Raw genomic sequence first — 16,714 nt, 5'->3', positions numbered from 1 at the left:
TGCCATGCACACGCAGTTCTCATCCCTCCAATGCTTCGTCTCTAGGCACTGAAGCGCTGTCTTATATGACACGAGCTTTAATGTTGTACGTGAACATTTTGGTTTGTTTTTCCTACTCATCTGCATTAACTTACTTTTTTTTTACATTTAGAGCTACTGCCATTCATCACATCAATTAGACATTTTGTCTAAGTCATCATGTATCCTCCTAAGTTACCCAACAATTACACCTTCCCAATACACCACAGCATCATCAGAAAACAGCTGGAGACTGAAATAACAGAGTTGCTTTTGCACCTCCCTGCGGCACCCCTGATGATACCCTCGTCTCTGACGAACACCCGCTGTCGAGGACAACACACTGGGTTCTGTTATTTAAGAAGTCTTCGAGGTGCTCACATACCTGGGAACCTATTCCAAATGCTTGTACCTTGTTTAACAGTTGGCAGTATGTGCTTTACAGAAATCTAGGAGTATGGAATCCACCTGTTGCCTTCATCCGTGGTTCGCAGGATCTCATGTGAGGAAAGGGCACGCAAGTTTTGCGTGAGTGATGCTTCTGAAAACTGTTGTGGTTCATGGACAGAAACTTTTCTGTCATGGAAATTTATCATATTCAAACTGATAATATGTTCACGGATTCTGCAGCAAACCAATGTTAAAGATATTGGTCCATAGTTTTGTGGGCCTATTCTGTTACCTTTCATAGATACAGGAGTCACTTGTGCTTTTTCCAGTCACTTGGGAGTTTGAGCTGGGTGAGAGATTCACAATAAATGCAAGCTAAGAAAGGGGTCGGTGCTGTATAGTACTCATTGAAAAACTGGTTGGGATTCCATCATGACCTGCTGACTTATTTGCTTTCAACTCTCTCAATTATCTCAACTAAATCACAAAAATGTACTGGGCTAATCAAAATACCTTGCTTTGTAAAATCGAGCTGTCAAAAATCTTGGCAAGGAGAGTTAACTAAGATAGACAACACATTATTAAAATCAGGACAAAAGAAACAGTCAACTACTGGTACATTTTTCAAACCTTTGTGAAGACGGGACAGCACATTATAGCCTACTATGTGATAGCGTAGTTACTCTAACAAGATGTATGATATACTGATAGCTTGTAAAAGGGGTAACCCTTATTCAATTACCAGTGGTGATTCAATAATGGAGACACATTTTATACCCAACATTCTTTTGTTTTTAGAAGGGTAGTTAAATCACAATTTTTGTGTCTTTTATTTCTTCTACATCATTGCAAGGTACATATTTTGGATGCTAGAGATTATGCTCTCACGTCACATGACATTCCTGCATCCCAATTGGCAGATAGTAGTAGTTTACATATTCAATATAAAGGATTTACCCAGTGAAACTGTATTTAACACATTTTTGCTTCTTGTACACTAACATGTAATGTTGAGAGTTCCTGGATGTGATATTCCGAACACATTCTCGAAAAGGCGCATTATGAATTACAATTTATAGAAATATCATGTCGGGAAACTCACATGTTACCCCAATTATGGTACCCTTAATTCTGCATTTTCATTGATGAAAAAAATCATGACAATAGCAAATTAGATATTTTTCAGTAGTAAGTTTTCCCGCTTATGATGTTCAAAATTCTTAGTCCTTTCAAAAATGGGCTAACAAGATTCTACTGTACCTAGTTTTGTATCTGTGGATACTAGATGACAGTAGAAGCGTGTGTTAAAAGCTATGTGCAGGCACCCTCAGTGGTAACTCATCAAACACAGAGTGAGATATTTCATCAACAGCACCCCATGGCCCATGCTCAGTGTATGGATGCTTTGGCAATGTCACTGCTTATAGTTCCTTGTAGTGATTGACCAGCAGGTTCATTACCACTGAGCAGTGGCTAAGAAGGTCCCTTATGGGGCATTTAAATGCTTAATGAAGTAAGTTTTCTTGGCTAGTTCCTGAGGCAGTTGATGGAGATGGTGGTGTTGACTGCCTACAAATTGACTGGTTAGGCGGAATTTGAGCCCCCCTTCTCCCAAATGCGAGTCCTGCACCTCAGCTAATGCAGCAGCTTGCTCAGTTGTACCAATCTGCACACCTCCACTGTGTCAATGAGAACCCTAGCTATGAGAGAGAACAGTCAGTGACTAATTACTCTTTAACACCATTGGACCTACCAATTATGTACCTGAAGAATCAAATTATAAATTTTTTCAGTTATGAATTCAATACAAGGAGTTTTTTCTCTGTTTTCATTTTTCTTCCCCTATCATGAGCATAATGTTTCTGTCATCAGTAAAGAAAATTTTTTCTTTCATATGTAACACTATTAGGAAAGTTATCAATACAGATAAGAAACAACATTGGACCTAATATGTCACCTTAAGGATCTATTCCATCAATGCATCTTGGTTCTTATTAACATTTCACTAAAAGCTTAGCCTTATCATAGGTTTATATTACTTTGATTCTTTTCAACTTATGATCAAAACTAGCTGTTTGTTATGAATTGTTTAAAGAGCTTAAGTGCCAAACAAAAATTATTTCATGGTCCTATAGAACATAAATGAGTTTGTGAGACTATTGCATAAATATACACACCTACAATGTTGCCACAATATCCAGCACCCCATAGGAAGCCACAGCCTGGATGTGCTGATAACATATGTCCTGCAAGATGAGGTGGTGTTGAATGGCAAATACTGCAGGTTGAATAGAAAGATCCTGATGTACCTGAGGTAACAGGAAACTGGAAAAAAAGAACAAACCTCAATGAATAACATGATGTTAACAATGAACATATGGATTCCTACAGACCTCGTTAATGATAGCTGGAAATGAATAGCATATACTAACAAAAGTCGAAGTTGCATAATCTCTTTCATAAATAAGATTCTTCATAAAATGAGAGAGAGAGAGAGAGAGAGGAGAGAGGGAGAGAGAGAGAGAGAGAAGGGGAGGGAGGGATTGAGGAAGGAAGGGAGAGAGGGGGGAAGAAAGGGAAAGTAGACCACAAAAGTCTTGCAAATAAGGGAAAGACACAATCTGTTTTATTTCCATCTCACATAGAAGGTAAAAGGTAATCTGCACTTTCTAGATGATTTACTTTTACCCAGGGTCTCCCATTTTACTGACTGTCACGATGAAGACCTATTATATGAAGTGACAGTGCAACGTAAGCTATGGAGATTAGGTTATGAATGATTCACTTATAGATTTAACAATGGGTTATAATATTTGCCTAGTAGTACAGTAATGTGAAGTTATACATTAGCCATAGGTCTCAAAGAGAATAATGTCTTGCAGACCAAGATTATTTGTAGTACCTTTTGAAAAGGGAAGGTGATGTAAAGAGATGAAAATACAAATAAACCACTGGCACTTTGACCAACTTTAACAGTGTCCGTTAAGACATTTTATAGTCATATTGCAGATGACTGTTATGACGTAACATACATGACAATGATGAGGTATACAATGCCATACTGCATCTTATCTTACATAAGTTTGCCCACTGACCCATTGTGTTCTATAGATGTCATAATAACGTAGAACTTCATTGATATGAAATGCTTTATTAAGTGCAATAGTACAGTGTAGTAGTTTAGTATTATTGACAGTCTGCTCACATTACTGACAGAACGAATTACCTATTCTCCCTATGTACTTAAAAGGTTGTTATAAAAATTCTGATCTGCAGAGAAGCCTGATTCTGAAGAAAAATGCAATGCTACATTGTGAGAAGCAGACACTTTCTAAGTACATTGAAGGTAGTGTCACAGCCTTTGCTGACATGATTATCCTTCCCCCCCCCCCCCCCCCCACACACACACACACCAATGCTATATGACTCTTTTCCACTGACACTCTTATTTCATCCTTGTGTTAGTTAATTAGTTAGTCATGTGTTTCACCGATCAATTTCACAGTAACCATTATGATGTGGAAAGTGTCAAGTGCATAAGATATGCACACATGAATATTTTTTATTACCTACCACATTCCCTTAAATGGCACAAAATACATATATTACACCTACAGATTTATTTCTTCCTATTCAAGAATTCATATTTGGTACAGGAGTTGTCAAGGAGATATGATTTCAGTTTATTTTTAAAACTGTTACTGCCATCTGTCAGACATTTTATTTCATCTGGAAATTTATTGGAACGTTTTACCCCTTTTTGTGCCAAAGATAGATTAAGTAGAGGCTGGTCTAAGTCTTTTTTCCTTCTGGTATTATAATCATGAATGTAACTTTTGCTTTTAAACTGGTCCATGTTGTTGACAACAAATTTCATTACTGAGTTAATGTACTGTGAGGCTGTTGTAAGAATTCCTGACCTTTTAAAGATATGCCTACAAGGTGTGTGACTATGAGCCCCACACATTACCTGTATTCTAACTACTTTCTTTTGAACAGTGAATACTTTTTGCCTAAGTGTTGACTTACCCTAAAATATTATTCCATATTATATCAGAGAGTGAAAGTATGTTAGACTGCTAATTTCTATATCCTCAAAATTGGCAATTATTCTGATTGCACAAATTGCTGAACCTATTTGCTTTAGGAGATACAAAAAATGAATTTTCCAAGTAAGATTCTCATCTATATGTACACCCAAAACTTTAGTATGCTCTGCCCCGGTTACTGACATCTGTTGATGTGTTGTACTTGTTGAACAAACTGTACTCCTTGTAGTAGGAAATTGGATGTACTGCATTTTTTCAAAGTTCAGAGCACGCCCATTCTCAGAAAACCACTCAATAACTCTTCCAAGACATTATTTGTATAATTTTCTATTGGAGATCTTTTACTGGTTTAATAATGAGGCTTGTATCATCAGCAAACAGTGTCAGTTTAGCTTCTTGCTTCAGAAAATAAGGGAGGGCATTCACATATATCAAGAATAGAAGGGGAACCATGATTGAACCCTGTGGAACCCCTAATGTAATTTCCCTGCTCTATAGCTACTAGGTCACACCCTTGTAAATCACCCAGTGCAAAAACATTTATATGTACCAAATTACCAACTCCTGTATCAATATTTTAAGAAACGTGTTTCATCCAAATGGAGTAGGACTATTGCCATGCCAAAATAAGATGCTATTTAAGAACAGCAAACCACAACTCTTGTGTAGCATTTTATGGGGGTATGACAACATATCAATTACCCAAAATAAATGAAAATTCCAGCTCTGGAAAATCTGATAAAAATCATGAAAGATCACCAATCACCAGATGAAGATGTGGGGCACATGACAAACACGAAAGTTCAGAAAATCAAACAATCTCTAACACAGTCATCCTTTATTTAATGTAAGTTCTCTCTCTCTCTCTCTCTCTCTCTCTCTCTCTCTCTCTCTCTCTCACACACACACACACACACACACACACACACACACACTTGTCATTTATGTGTCACCAATTTACACAACACAGTCTCTCTCCACACACACACACACACACACACACACACACAAACCACCAACTCCAGCATCTTGGGCTGGAATGCCTTTGTTTGTGTGTGTGTGTGTGTGTGTGTGTGTGTGTGTGTGTGAGAGAGAGAGAGAGAGAGAGAGAGAGAGAGAGAGAGAGAGATGTACTTACACCAATGCCAGCGCAAGATTATGGAAGTTGGCGGTCGTGTGTGTGTGTGTGTGTGTGTGTGTGTGTGTGTGTGTGTGAGAGAGGTCCTGCATTTTCAAACAATGGAAACTGCAGAGTTTCCATTGTTTGAAAATGCAGACAGTTGTTTATGTGTCGACAGTTACTGATGGCAGCAGAATGGATAACTTAACTAATTTTTGTCAATAGGGTGTGTCACAGAGTGATGTTCTTCGGGCAAGTGAGAGACTGTTTACTCTTAGGACAGTGTATCTTTGACATGTTGTATTGTATGTTCTGTGACTATGTAATAAAGTGAAGTGTTGTTAGACTGCTAATCGCTACTCTACTGTGATTCACGACGTAAGAATTTGGTGCCAAAACCCGGCATCGAACCAGGGACCTTTAGATGGATAATTCACGCCAAGTGTACAGGAATATCTGAAACGGACATTTTGCAACTGATGGAGTTTCTGAAAGAGGAAGTCGATGGGGCGCTTACCATGCAGAAGATACGTGGTGAATTTTCCAGCACTTCTAGTAACCTTCCCACAGCGTCCACACTTCACGTACACACGAAATCTAAAAGATCGACTCCGAAGGATACCAGCGTAAAGGAACCATTCTGCGTCTTTTGCGAATCTTGCGGTCATTGGGCGCAAGACTGTAAGATGATCGTACGCGTTAATGATCAAATAGATAAATTGAAACTAGCAAACAGATGCTTTCTTTGTCTTCAACGTGGGCACAAAATCTCAAATTGCAAAAAGAAAGAAAAGGCTCGGTGTTTTAACTGTAAAAGACTGCATCATAAGTCCATTTGTGAGGAACGAAAGGATATTAGGATCCTGCGGGTCAGACATACGTTACTTCTGTGGGAAAGGTATCATGGATACACGTACCTTGAGACAGCTCAAGTATGCGTCTCAGGACCTACAGGATTGAGCAGGACAATGCGATGTCTACTGGACGCAAGTAGTCAGTCCAGCTTCATAGCAAAATCGCTGATTGATGATCTGAAACTGCAAACGGTAGAATGACAAGAACTAACCGTTTGTTCCTTTGAATCAAACCCTACACGTCCACGCAGGCTTGTTCAGTTTAATATGAAGGGGCTTTGGCAGAATTCTAGATTGCCACTTACTGCCTTCAAAAGTACTCACGTTATTTCTCACCAGCCTTCGGTTACACAACATATAATGATTTTACCAGATGCCCGTAAGATTACGCTAGCAGATCCGAAAAACGATTCAACAGAAGATCTTCCCGTGGAGATACTTGTAGGAGGCGATATTTATTGGAAGATAGTGAAGCACAATTCGCCCATACGCATCTCTGAAACCTTAGTATTAGTTCCTTCTCTGTTTGGCTAAATACTTAGTGGTAACAAGTCACAAGCCTGTGTGCATGCAACCGTGGTAAATTTTACTCAGACTGACAGATCTCCTCTGCACTCGGACAATGATTTCAGACGCTTTTGGGACTTGGAAACTATAGGGATTACTGCCGATCAGGATCTACCTGTGAACAACAAGGATACGAGACTTCTTGAAGAGTTTAGAGCATCTTTCTCTATAAAAGATCATTGAGCAGTGGTTACACTTCCCAAAAGGCAACATACAGTGCTTTCGAGTAACAGACCGATCGTGGAAAAACGATTCAAGCACCTTAGGGAAAGATTTCAATGTCAAGAGACCTTTAAGAAAATGTATTTCGATCTTATGCTAGACTACATTACGAAGGAGCAAGTAGAGGTCGCTCCCACCCCACTCTCAGGAAAGGAGCTATTTTATCTCCCTCATCATGCAGTGAGGAAGGAGAAATATGGAACCACTAAGTGGAGAATAGTCTTTGACGCTTCATCTCACGAAAACAATGCTCCTTCCCTGAATGAGGTATTAGAAGTAGGACCGAACCTATTACCAGAGATTCTGGAAATTTTACTGGGTTTCAGACTATATTCTACGGCTATCATCGCGGACAACACACAAGCTTTCCTTCATTTAATCTTGAATGAAAAGAACCAATAATTGACCAGATTCTTCTGGTTCAAAATTAGCCAGGATCAAACAGGAAATCTTCAAACAACAGACAAACTAAGAGAATACTGTTTTAACAGACTCCCATTCGGCCTGACCTGCAGCCCATTTTTACTTTCTGCAACACTAAGAGAACTTGCCGAGAAGTGTATGACAGCATTTCCCACCGTAGCACCACTTATAAACAAGACTGCATACTTGGACGACTTTGTGATCTCAGTAGAAGATGATAATTTGGCTATAACTATATACTATGAACTTGTAACCCTAATGAAATTGATCAGTCTCCCCTTATCAAAATGGGCTACCAACTGTGAACAACTCAAAACTATCTGGAGGGCAGAAGGGCGAGAACTCCACACCCAGACTCAAGTTTTAGGTGTAGACTGGAACACCGCAGGTGACTACTTCTGTATCGATCCTAGCGAAATCATCAGAAGGTCGTCAGAAGAGCCAGCTACCAAACGACTCCTTTTACAATGTACGGCTAAATTCTATGACCCACTTGGACTGTTTTCCTCTGTTTCTCTTGTTGGGAAATTGCTATTCCAGGACACATGATGCCGAGGAATTGGCTGGGATGAACTTACGCCCTGGGACTTAGGGGCACGACGGCGCACTTGAATATTTAGCTTACCTTCATTGTCACATATACGTGTCCCTAGATGGATAGCTACAGCTCATGGAAGAGACTCTCAGCTACACGTATTCTGTGACGCCTCGGAAAAGGCATATGGAGCAGCTTTGTACATTCATACTGTCTTAGATGATGACGTCGTAACCCATTTAGTCTGTAGCAAGAACAGACTTGCTCCTATTAAGAAGGTGACATTGCCTCGACTCGAACTTTTAGCGGCAGTAGTTGGGACTAGACTATTGTGTTACTTTTGCTGTGCAACAGACTTTAAAATTGCCCATGCGATATTGTGGACAGATTATACAGTAACAATAAGTTGGATTCGCTGTGATCCTAACAGATGGAAGACCTTCATTTGTAATCGTCTAACTGAGATACAAACACACGACTCCCAAGCAATGGAAACACTGCTCAGGATCAGACAATCCTGCTGACAACCTCTCACGTGGACTCCTTGGCTACCAAATATTTGGTGGCATGGGCCGCCTTGGCTTGGACGCCCTCCTGAATGCTGGCCAAACGATACTCCAACGATGGTACGACTTCCTCCCAAAGAAAAGAGGAAGAAAACCCAGAGCCAAGTGTTGTCGATATCTACGCCAACCAGCCTTCTGGACTTATTTAAATTCAGCTCACACTGGAAGATCATTCGTATCACAGCATAGACTCTCCGCTTCCTACACAACATTCGTCAGAAGAATAAATCTTCAGGAGAACTTACAGCCACCGAATTATCAGCTGCCAAAATGTATTGGATTTGAGTGGGCCAGAGAGATTCCTTCCCCAGTGAATTACATGCACTTCAGAATAACTTACCACTGCCAAAAGAGTCAAAAATCGCACGATACAATCCTTTCTTAGAAGATGGACCGATACGTCTAGGAGGTCGACTGCAGTGCACTAGCCTAAATAGGGAACAAAAACATGCTGTACTCCTTGACGGTTCCCACCACTTCACACAGTTGGTTATTCGAGAGACACACATCCGCCTCCGTCACTTTGGTGTTCGTTCTGTACTATCCGAACTGCGAACTGAATTTTGGATCCTTAGAACTCGCCAGGCCATCAAAAGAATCCTACACCCATGCCTCGCATGCAAGATGTTGAAGAATCCACGAGGGCAACAGATCAAAGCACTGATGACACCTGAACGAGTTTTGCCTGCCAAACCATTTGCTGTAACCGGAAAAGACTTTGCTGGCCCACTATTCATCAAAGTGGGGAAGGAAACGCACAAGTAATATATCACTCTTTTCACATGTGCTACCACATGAGCTGAACACCTCGAACTCTGTACAGACTTGTCAATGGACAAGTTTCTCATGACACTTCAGTGATTCGCCAGAAGACACGGACTACCCCACACGATATATACAGATAACGCGAAAACATTCCACGCCACGAATTTGGAACTAGCCCAACTTTGGAAGGCTATAACTACCACAAAAACTTATCAGTTCCTCACCCACCATGGTATTACTTGGAAATTCATTGTCTCCCGAGCGGCTTGGTGGGGAGGATGGTGGGAAAGAATGGGGGGCACTATAAAGCGTTGCCTACGGAAGGTATTGGGACTCGCAAAGCTCACCGAGGAACAACTGAACACCACCTTGATCACTATTGAAGCCACAGTGAACTCCAGCCCATCACACCAGGAGATGATTGTGATGCACTCACACCTTCCCATTTTTTGACGGGAGAAAAACTTACGACTCTTCCGACGGGACCAGAGACTTCAGCGAACACGAATTTAACAAAGGAATCCCGACTGAGACAGCAACTCTGTGACAGTTTCTGGAACCGTTGGATTAAAGAATACTTACTGGAGCTCCGGAACTACCATGAAGTTAAACACCCGTTGGGATGATTCATCCCCTTTCGCCCTGGCAACATCGTGCTGATCCAAGAGAACCTTCGTCCGCGACATGTGTGGAAGAAGGTCAGGATAGAAAAGGTACTACCAGGAAGAGATGGCAGGGTAAGGATGATAATACTCCGGACACCAGAAGGTCACATCATCAGTCATCCTGTGCAGCTGGCCGTGCCTTTGGAGGTCGACCACGGTGGGGAGGATGTCACAGAGTGATGTTCTTCAGGCAAGTGAGAGACTGTTTACTCTTAGGACAGTGTATCTTTGACATGTTGTATTGTATGTTCTGTCACTATGTAATAAAGTGTTGTTCGATTGCTAATCGCTGCTCTACTGTGATTCACGAGGTAAGAGGGTGTTCACACGAATGGTTAATTGTATTCTCTATCTAGCAATTTAATCTTTGAATCACTGTCACAATCTCTGTTGTCTAGTGCTAAGTGTTGGTGCTTTATAACACACATCTAGACAGGGATCCTCTCAATCTCTTGAAGCCAAGTAAGAAGCTGCTTTAAGAAAATAAGCAGCAATATCAAACCTATGGGTTTGATGATGATGATGTTTGGTTTGTGGGGCGCTCAACGGCGTGGTTATCAGCGCCCGTACAATTACCCAATCTTTGCTCAGTCCAATTTCGCCACTTTCCTGGATGATGATGAAATGATGAGGACAACACAAACACCCAGTCATCTCGAGGCAGGTGAAAATCCCTGACCCCGCCGGGAATTGAACCCGGGACCCCGTGCTCGGGAAGCGAGAACGCTACCGCGAGACCACGAGCGGCGGACAACCTATGGGTTTGTAACAGGCTGGGAGTCACATAATTATTGTTAACCACAAATCACCCAATTTCAGTTACTGCTTAGCTCCTGTCATCCTGATCCTCCCCTCCTCCCTCTCTCCTGCAGCTTTCCATTTGTTTGACTGAAAAAACTAAGTCAGCATTGCTCCACAATGAGTGAGTGAGATACTGAGCTCAGATAGGGGAAAAGATGTTAGTGTTGCCTGCTGCAGAGGTTTGGAGTAAGGTTACTGAGGGGAAAAAAAGATTTTACAATCCCGAAAAGTTGTGGAATGACAAGAGGTGTTTTATTATCATTGAGGTACTTGTGTTATATTGTTTTTCAAACTCCTACTCTGAGCTATATAAGCAATCCTTTACTGCATAGAACATATTGCCTAATACACACTTCTTAACTGCCTTTTAAATAAGTTTAAGTAATCTCTTTAATCTCGTTAGCCAGTTTATTGTACAATTTTATTCCCTAGTAGGAAATTCTGTTTGAGTTTTTGTTTATTCTTTCTTGGTACATATAAGCTCAGTCTTGATTTTGTTCCATGGTCACTGCTAGTTCTGTTTGTGCAATAATTAATATGTGTTTTATGTGCACAGGTGACTAGTAAATACACTCACATGGTGTACTCATGTTGGCGTGTTCGCAACACTTCAACCAGCAGTCAATATTCATTCTTAGACATTTTGTGTTTGTTAAGCAATCTATAGAGGTACCATCCACATGTAGTTTTACGGTGTTATTTTTTTCTCTTCAACCTGAAATTCATGGCATATGTTTTCTTTACGTTCAATGTAACTTGACTGCACACTGACTAATTCCAAACTTCCTTGAGGAGTTTAGCTGCTTAACCTGCAAGGAGTTTTTTCTCTGTTTTCATTTTTCTTCCCCTATCATGAGCATAATGTTTCTGTCATCAGCAAAGAGAATTTTTTCTTTCATATGTAACACTATTGGGAAAGTTATCAATACATGTAAGAAACAACATTGGACCTGATATGTCACCTTAAGGATCTATTCCGTCAATGCATCTTGGTTCTTATTAACATTTCACTAAAAGCTTAGCCTTATCATAGGTTTATATTATTGTGATTCTTTTCAACTTATGATCAAAACTAGCTGTTGGCTACACCTCTTGTTAGTAATGTTTCTAGAATGTTACTTGTCTTTTCTTTTTTGTACATTTTGAGTAAAAATTCTCCTCTAATAATATAAAGAGTTTACATTGAAAGTTTGGTAGTTGAGAACTAGGAGTAGTTGGTCTGGGTCCAGGCCCCTAAGGACAGGCAACTTGATAGTAACACACAACTGGCTAATTACTGAGGCCAAGTAGACCCAGATAGTAGAATTAACAAATAGTCATAATAAATCAAAAATCTCTACTATGTAACTATTGTTTCCATCATGTGATATTTACAAACGGCTTTAAATTTTCTAGCTAGCAGATTTATAAGCAATAATGAAAAATAAAAATAAAAGCTTATTCTGACAAAGTTAATGCTATAGGCTCTGTGACTAGCAATAAAAATAAGTAAAATGCAAACTCACATAATACAGTAAATTGAAAGAAGATCTGAATTTTTAGGTATCATTAAATGTTGTTTTGCTATTTTGAACTGTAATATTCAGTTATATGAAATCTAGTACATCCATACCTCACACATTATGTTTCATGCTACTAAGATCAAAGAAGCACAATATTCCTTTTCATATAGATTTGTCAATCCTATCCTACACAAAGCACTTCTTTACATAACCACAGAGATTTGGGCTAAACAGCAGGAAAGCTAAGAGCAAAATAAATACAAAAAGTCCACAAAGACTGAGCATCAAGACGGATTCTGTAAATGTAATGAAGCTTTGGAAAATGATCCAAAAGAGTGATACACACTCACCACACCAGTTGTGACGCTGTGTCCTTCAGCATTCTGTGTCCCATCACTGCTGTCAGTGTCTTGTGATGAGCCACTAAATAAAGGTTGAGCTTCACCACGGACATGTTGACGTTCTCTGTCTTGGGCTAGAATTCAAACAAAATTTTCTGAATATCATTGACAAAAGATGCTTTATACTCTCAGGAGAAAAATGAAGCTTCAGCTGCTAACTGGAAACAGAATGCAGCATACAAAATTAATAGTTGGCCTTTACAAATGTCTGCTTGTGTCTGTATATGTGCGGATGGATATGTGTGTGTGTGCGAGTGTATACCTGTCCTTTTTTCCTCCTAAGGTAAGTCTTTCCGCTCCCGGGATTGGAATGACTCCTTACCCTCTCCCTTAAAACCCACATCCTTTCGTCTTTCCCTCTCCTTCCCTCTTTCCTGACGAAGCAACGGTTGGTTGCGAAAGCTTGAATTTTGTGTGTATGTTTGTGTTTCTTTGTGTGTCTATCGACCTGCCCGCACTTTCGTTTGGTAAGCGACATCATCTTTGTTTTTATATATATTTTTCCCATGTGGAATGTTTCCCTATATTATATTCACAAAATTAATAGTTAGTGTGACATAAATTAAATAACAAATAATTAAATTTTATAAATTCAAAAGATGGCAGATATTATTTGTTTCAGTAATGCTCCTCAAATGTTCTTCCATGGCTGCTGTTAGGGGAAAATGTAATTTGTACACTAACCACTTTAACTGGATGGTTTAGAAATGCCACGGATAACTGAAAATGAACACGCTATCAGAAACATATTTTCTGATTTTCCAGTGAGGAAACAGCAAGATCCATGACCGACAGTGTTGAAGACAATTATATTCAACACACATTAATCTGTCTGATCTACAAGTTTCAAGATTTTTTTGTACTACTAATATGTTTTCCATCCCATTCTTTCTTTTCCATGTGAAACATGGAACCACATTATAAGTATGGAAATCATACCCATTGTGTCTTCATACTGATTACTGGCTCTCACCAAATACATACATATATCCCTGACATTTTGATTCAAGATTAACTGAAACTGCAGAAAACGAATGTTTATTCACAATATTGCTACACCAGTACAAGTCTGAATCATCAATGGTTCCATAAGAAAACCAAAACTGAGATACACTAAATAATATCTAAATATTAAAACATATTGTAGTAATAACCTTGTTGTAAATGGTAATAATTCAATACTGATCACAACAAGTGGGTTCCTCTCATCCTGGATTCCAAGAGACCTGCTTCTCCTTTTCAACCTTCCCTAATCTGCCCCCCTCTCCTCCTCACATAACAAAATGTCAGTCCGAAAGTTAGGAGAGTGTGTGTGTCTACTGGCAGTACTAACAAGTCCCTTGAACATATGTACTGACTGGCCATTCTCTCTCATGATTTTACAATTAGACATTCTAACTTTCATAGTGAGTATAGTGTATTACAAAAACATGAACTCAAATAACCAGTCCCACCTGGTCATCAACAAATCAAGCCACACCTTGACCTAATGAGTAAACATAAAATAGGAAATCTTACTCCAATTCATATTATTAGACAGGTTCATAAACAGGATTTTTGGCCATTATAGTCAAGTATGCAACATCTCAGTTTTAAAAGTCATTGAAATTGATGTCATAAAGTAATGTTCATTCTATTCATGGCTGTGATAGTCATCACTACAAGAAATGTAATCACTTGAATTGGGATTCTAAGTAAATGTGAATTTGTATGCTAATTTCTGTTGTATCACCTCATGTGATAGTAGTTCATGACACTAGTGCTCTGTAAAAACCATGGCATAGTAGGGAAAAAGAGAGAAATTGTGGTCGCTACATAAGCCACTAACTTAGTGGCTGCATATTTTTTTTTTCCTGTGTGTTAATCTTTAATGTTACATAAAGGAATGTCTAATGCTTAGTAACAACAGTGCACAAAATAGTGGTAAGGATATTACAATCCACTCTGCACATTAACAGGAAATGTGAGAATATTCATTTGTGACACCTGTTGCTGCTGCAGCCAAATTACATGCTTGGGTAACATGAAATAGTGGTTACTATCAATTACCAAAATTAACAAAATGAACTGTCAACCACAATGTTATTCTGATCCAGATAATACAGACTATGACTTATCAATAAATACAAAAGAGGACCAAGACAGCTAGAAAAATATCCTTTGGTGAACTAAAAAGGATTAGTACCAATGAACTCCTATTACCATAGGGAGAAATGAGATGGGAGAGAGAGGGGGGGGCAGGGGGAAGAAGGGAGAGGGAGAGGGAGAGAGTGGGGAGGAGTGAGGGGGGGAGAGAGAGAGGGAGAAGGGAGGGGGTGGGGGAGAGGTGGAGGGGAAGGGAAAAGGGGGGAGAGGGGGGGCAGGAGGGGGGGTGGCAAAGGAAAAGAGAGATAGAGGCAGGACAGGGGGAGGTGGCAAAGGAAAATAGAGAGGGGGCAGGAGGGGAGGGGGAGGTTGCCAAGGAAAATAGAGAGGGGGGGGGGGGGCAGGAGAGCAGGGAAAATTAATCTTACCTGTTCTTTCAGTCAGATAATTGCGTATATCTGATGTGCGTTTCCTATATGAAGGCATATGCCTGCTTAAAAACAGTTCTATATCATTGGATGCATTTTGTGTGAGTGTATTTAGATCTTGTGGAACACCCTGCAAAACAGAGAAAACAAAAGTATTTTGCCAAAATGATCATTTATTCTTACTTCAAAAGAGAACAATGTTGGTAACATCAATATAGCTTAAACAAAAAGATTCTACAGTTATTACAGATCATTATTCTAGATGAATGTTCACATGTAAAGAAATATTATTACACTTACACGTGGCATCTTTTAATGAATGATACTATATTTTGATTATTATGTACATTACAGAATGCAAAAACCATTTATTTGCCATTTATGATTAGAAGTATTGTCACAGACCTTCAATAAAATAATGCAAGGGTTGAGAATTATTTTTAATATTCCAACAATACTGCATTTATTATTCTGTGACATGCACATGCAAGAACACACACATATCTGTAGATTATTCTCACCTTGGTGACATTGGTTTATGATCTCAGGCATGTTTCTGTGTTTAACATTTTCTCTCTTACTGCAAGAGACATTCATAGAAATTTTAAAGATATGCTGGCTGATTGCCAGAAAGGGTTGTGGTGAGTAAAGAAAGTAAGTCCAGTGCCCACATGCACTGCAGCAGTGTGAGGAGCCATGTGATATTCAAAATGACCTCTTTTATATGAATATAGACTGTAATAAATGTTATTTACTATTACCTGTGAGAAAATGTCTCAATGATTTTCTTTTATGTTTCAAAAATCTGTTATTATGTTGTTATAGGGGTTTATTTTTTTCTTGAAATAGATAAATTTTGATGTTGCGATAAATTTGTTTAGTACTTTGCTACCTTATGACAAAATGGCCTCTACCCTGATCAAGCATAAAACAGCATAAAAGTAGAGACAGAGATGCAAAAGTGTGGACTTCACTAAATTGTGGGACAATGCTAAGTAAGAAGACAACCTTACAAAAAGTGATTTAACCGTGCAGAAGTAACTGTCCTTAGATGTTTGTAGTCTGCAGTTTTCTGAATGGGAGAAAGTTTATTTCCAGGAAAGTGGACCACAGAAAGTACCAAAATTAGAGGAATTTAAAAGTGGCTGCACCGGCCGCGGTGGCTAAGCGGTTCTAGGCACTGCAGTCCAGAACCGCGCTGCTGCTACGGTCGCAGGTTCGAATCCTGCCTCGGGCATGGATGTGTGTGATGTCCTTAGGTTTAAGTAGTTCTAAGTCTAGGGGACTGATGACCTAAGATGTTGAGTCCCATAGTGCTCAGAG

At 39.5% G+C, this 16,714-nt stretch overlaps 1 protein-coding gene across 1 annotated transcript in view; it reads right to left on the bottom strand.

Annotated features, from left to right (window-relative positions):
- Nucleotides 1-16,714, bottom strand: part of LOC126095271 (probable E3 ubiquitin-protein ligase HERC1) — an 814,023-nt gene that overhangs the window by 351,479 nt on the left and 445,830 nt on the right. The window contains exons 41-43 of the mRNA XM_049910030.1: nt 15,392-15,521; nt 12,828-12,952; nt 2,586-2,733 (exon numbers count right to left, since the gene is read on the bottom strand). Of these exons, the coding sequence (XP_049765987.1) occupies nt 2,586-2,733; nt 12,828-12,952; nt 15,392-15,521 (403 nt within the window). The remainder of the gene's footprint in view (nt 1-2,585; nt 2,734-12,827; nt 12,953-15,391; nt 15,522-16,714) is intronic.

Source organism: Schistocerca cancellata, chromosome 8 (assembly GCF_023864275.1).
Source record: "Schistocerca cancellata isolate TAMUIC-IGC-003103 chromosome 8, iqSchCanc2.1, whole genome shotgun sequence".
Lineage (NCBI taxonomy): Eukaryota > Metazoa > Arthropoda > Insecta > Orthoptera > Acrididae > Schistocerca > Schistocerca cancellata.
This window is presented reverse-complemented; position numbering and strand designations above follow the sequence as displayed.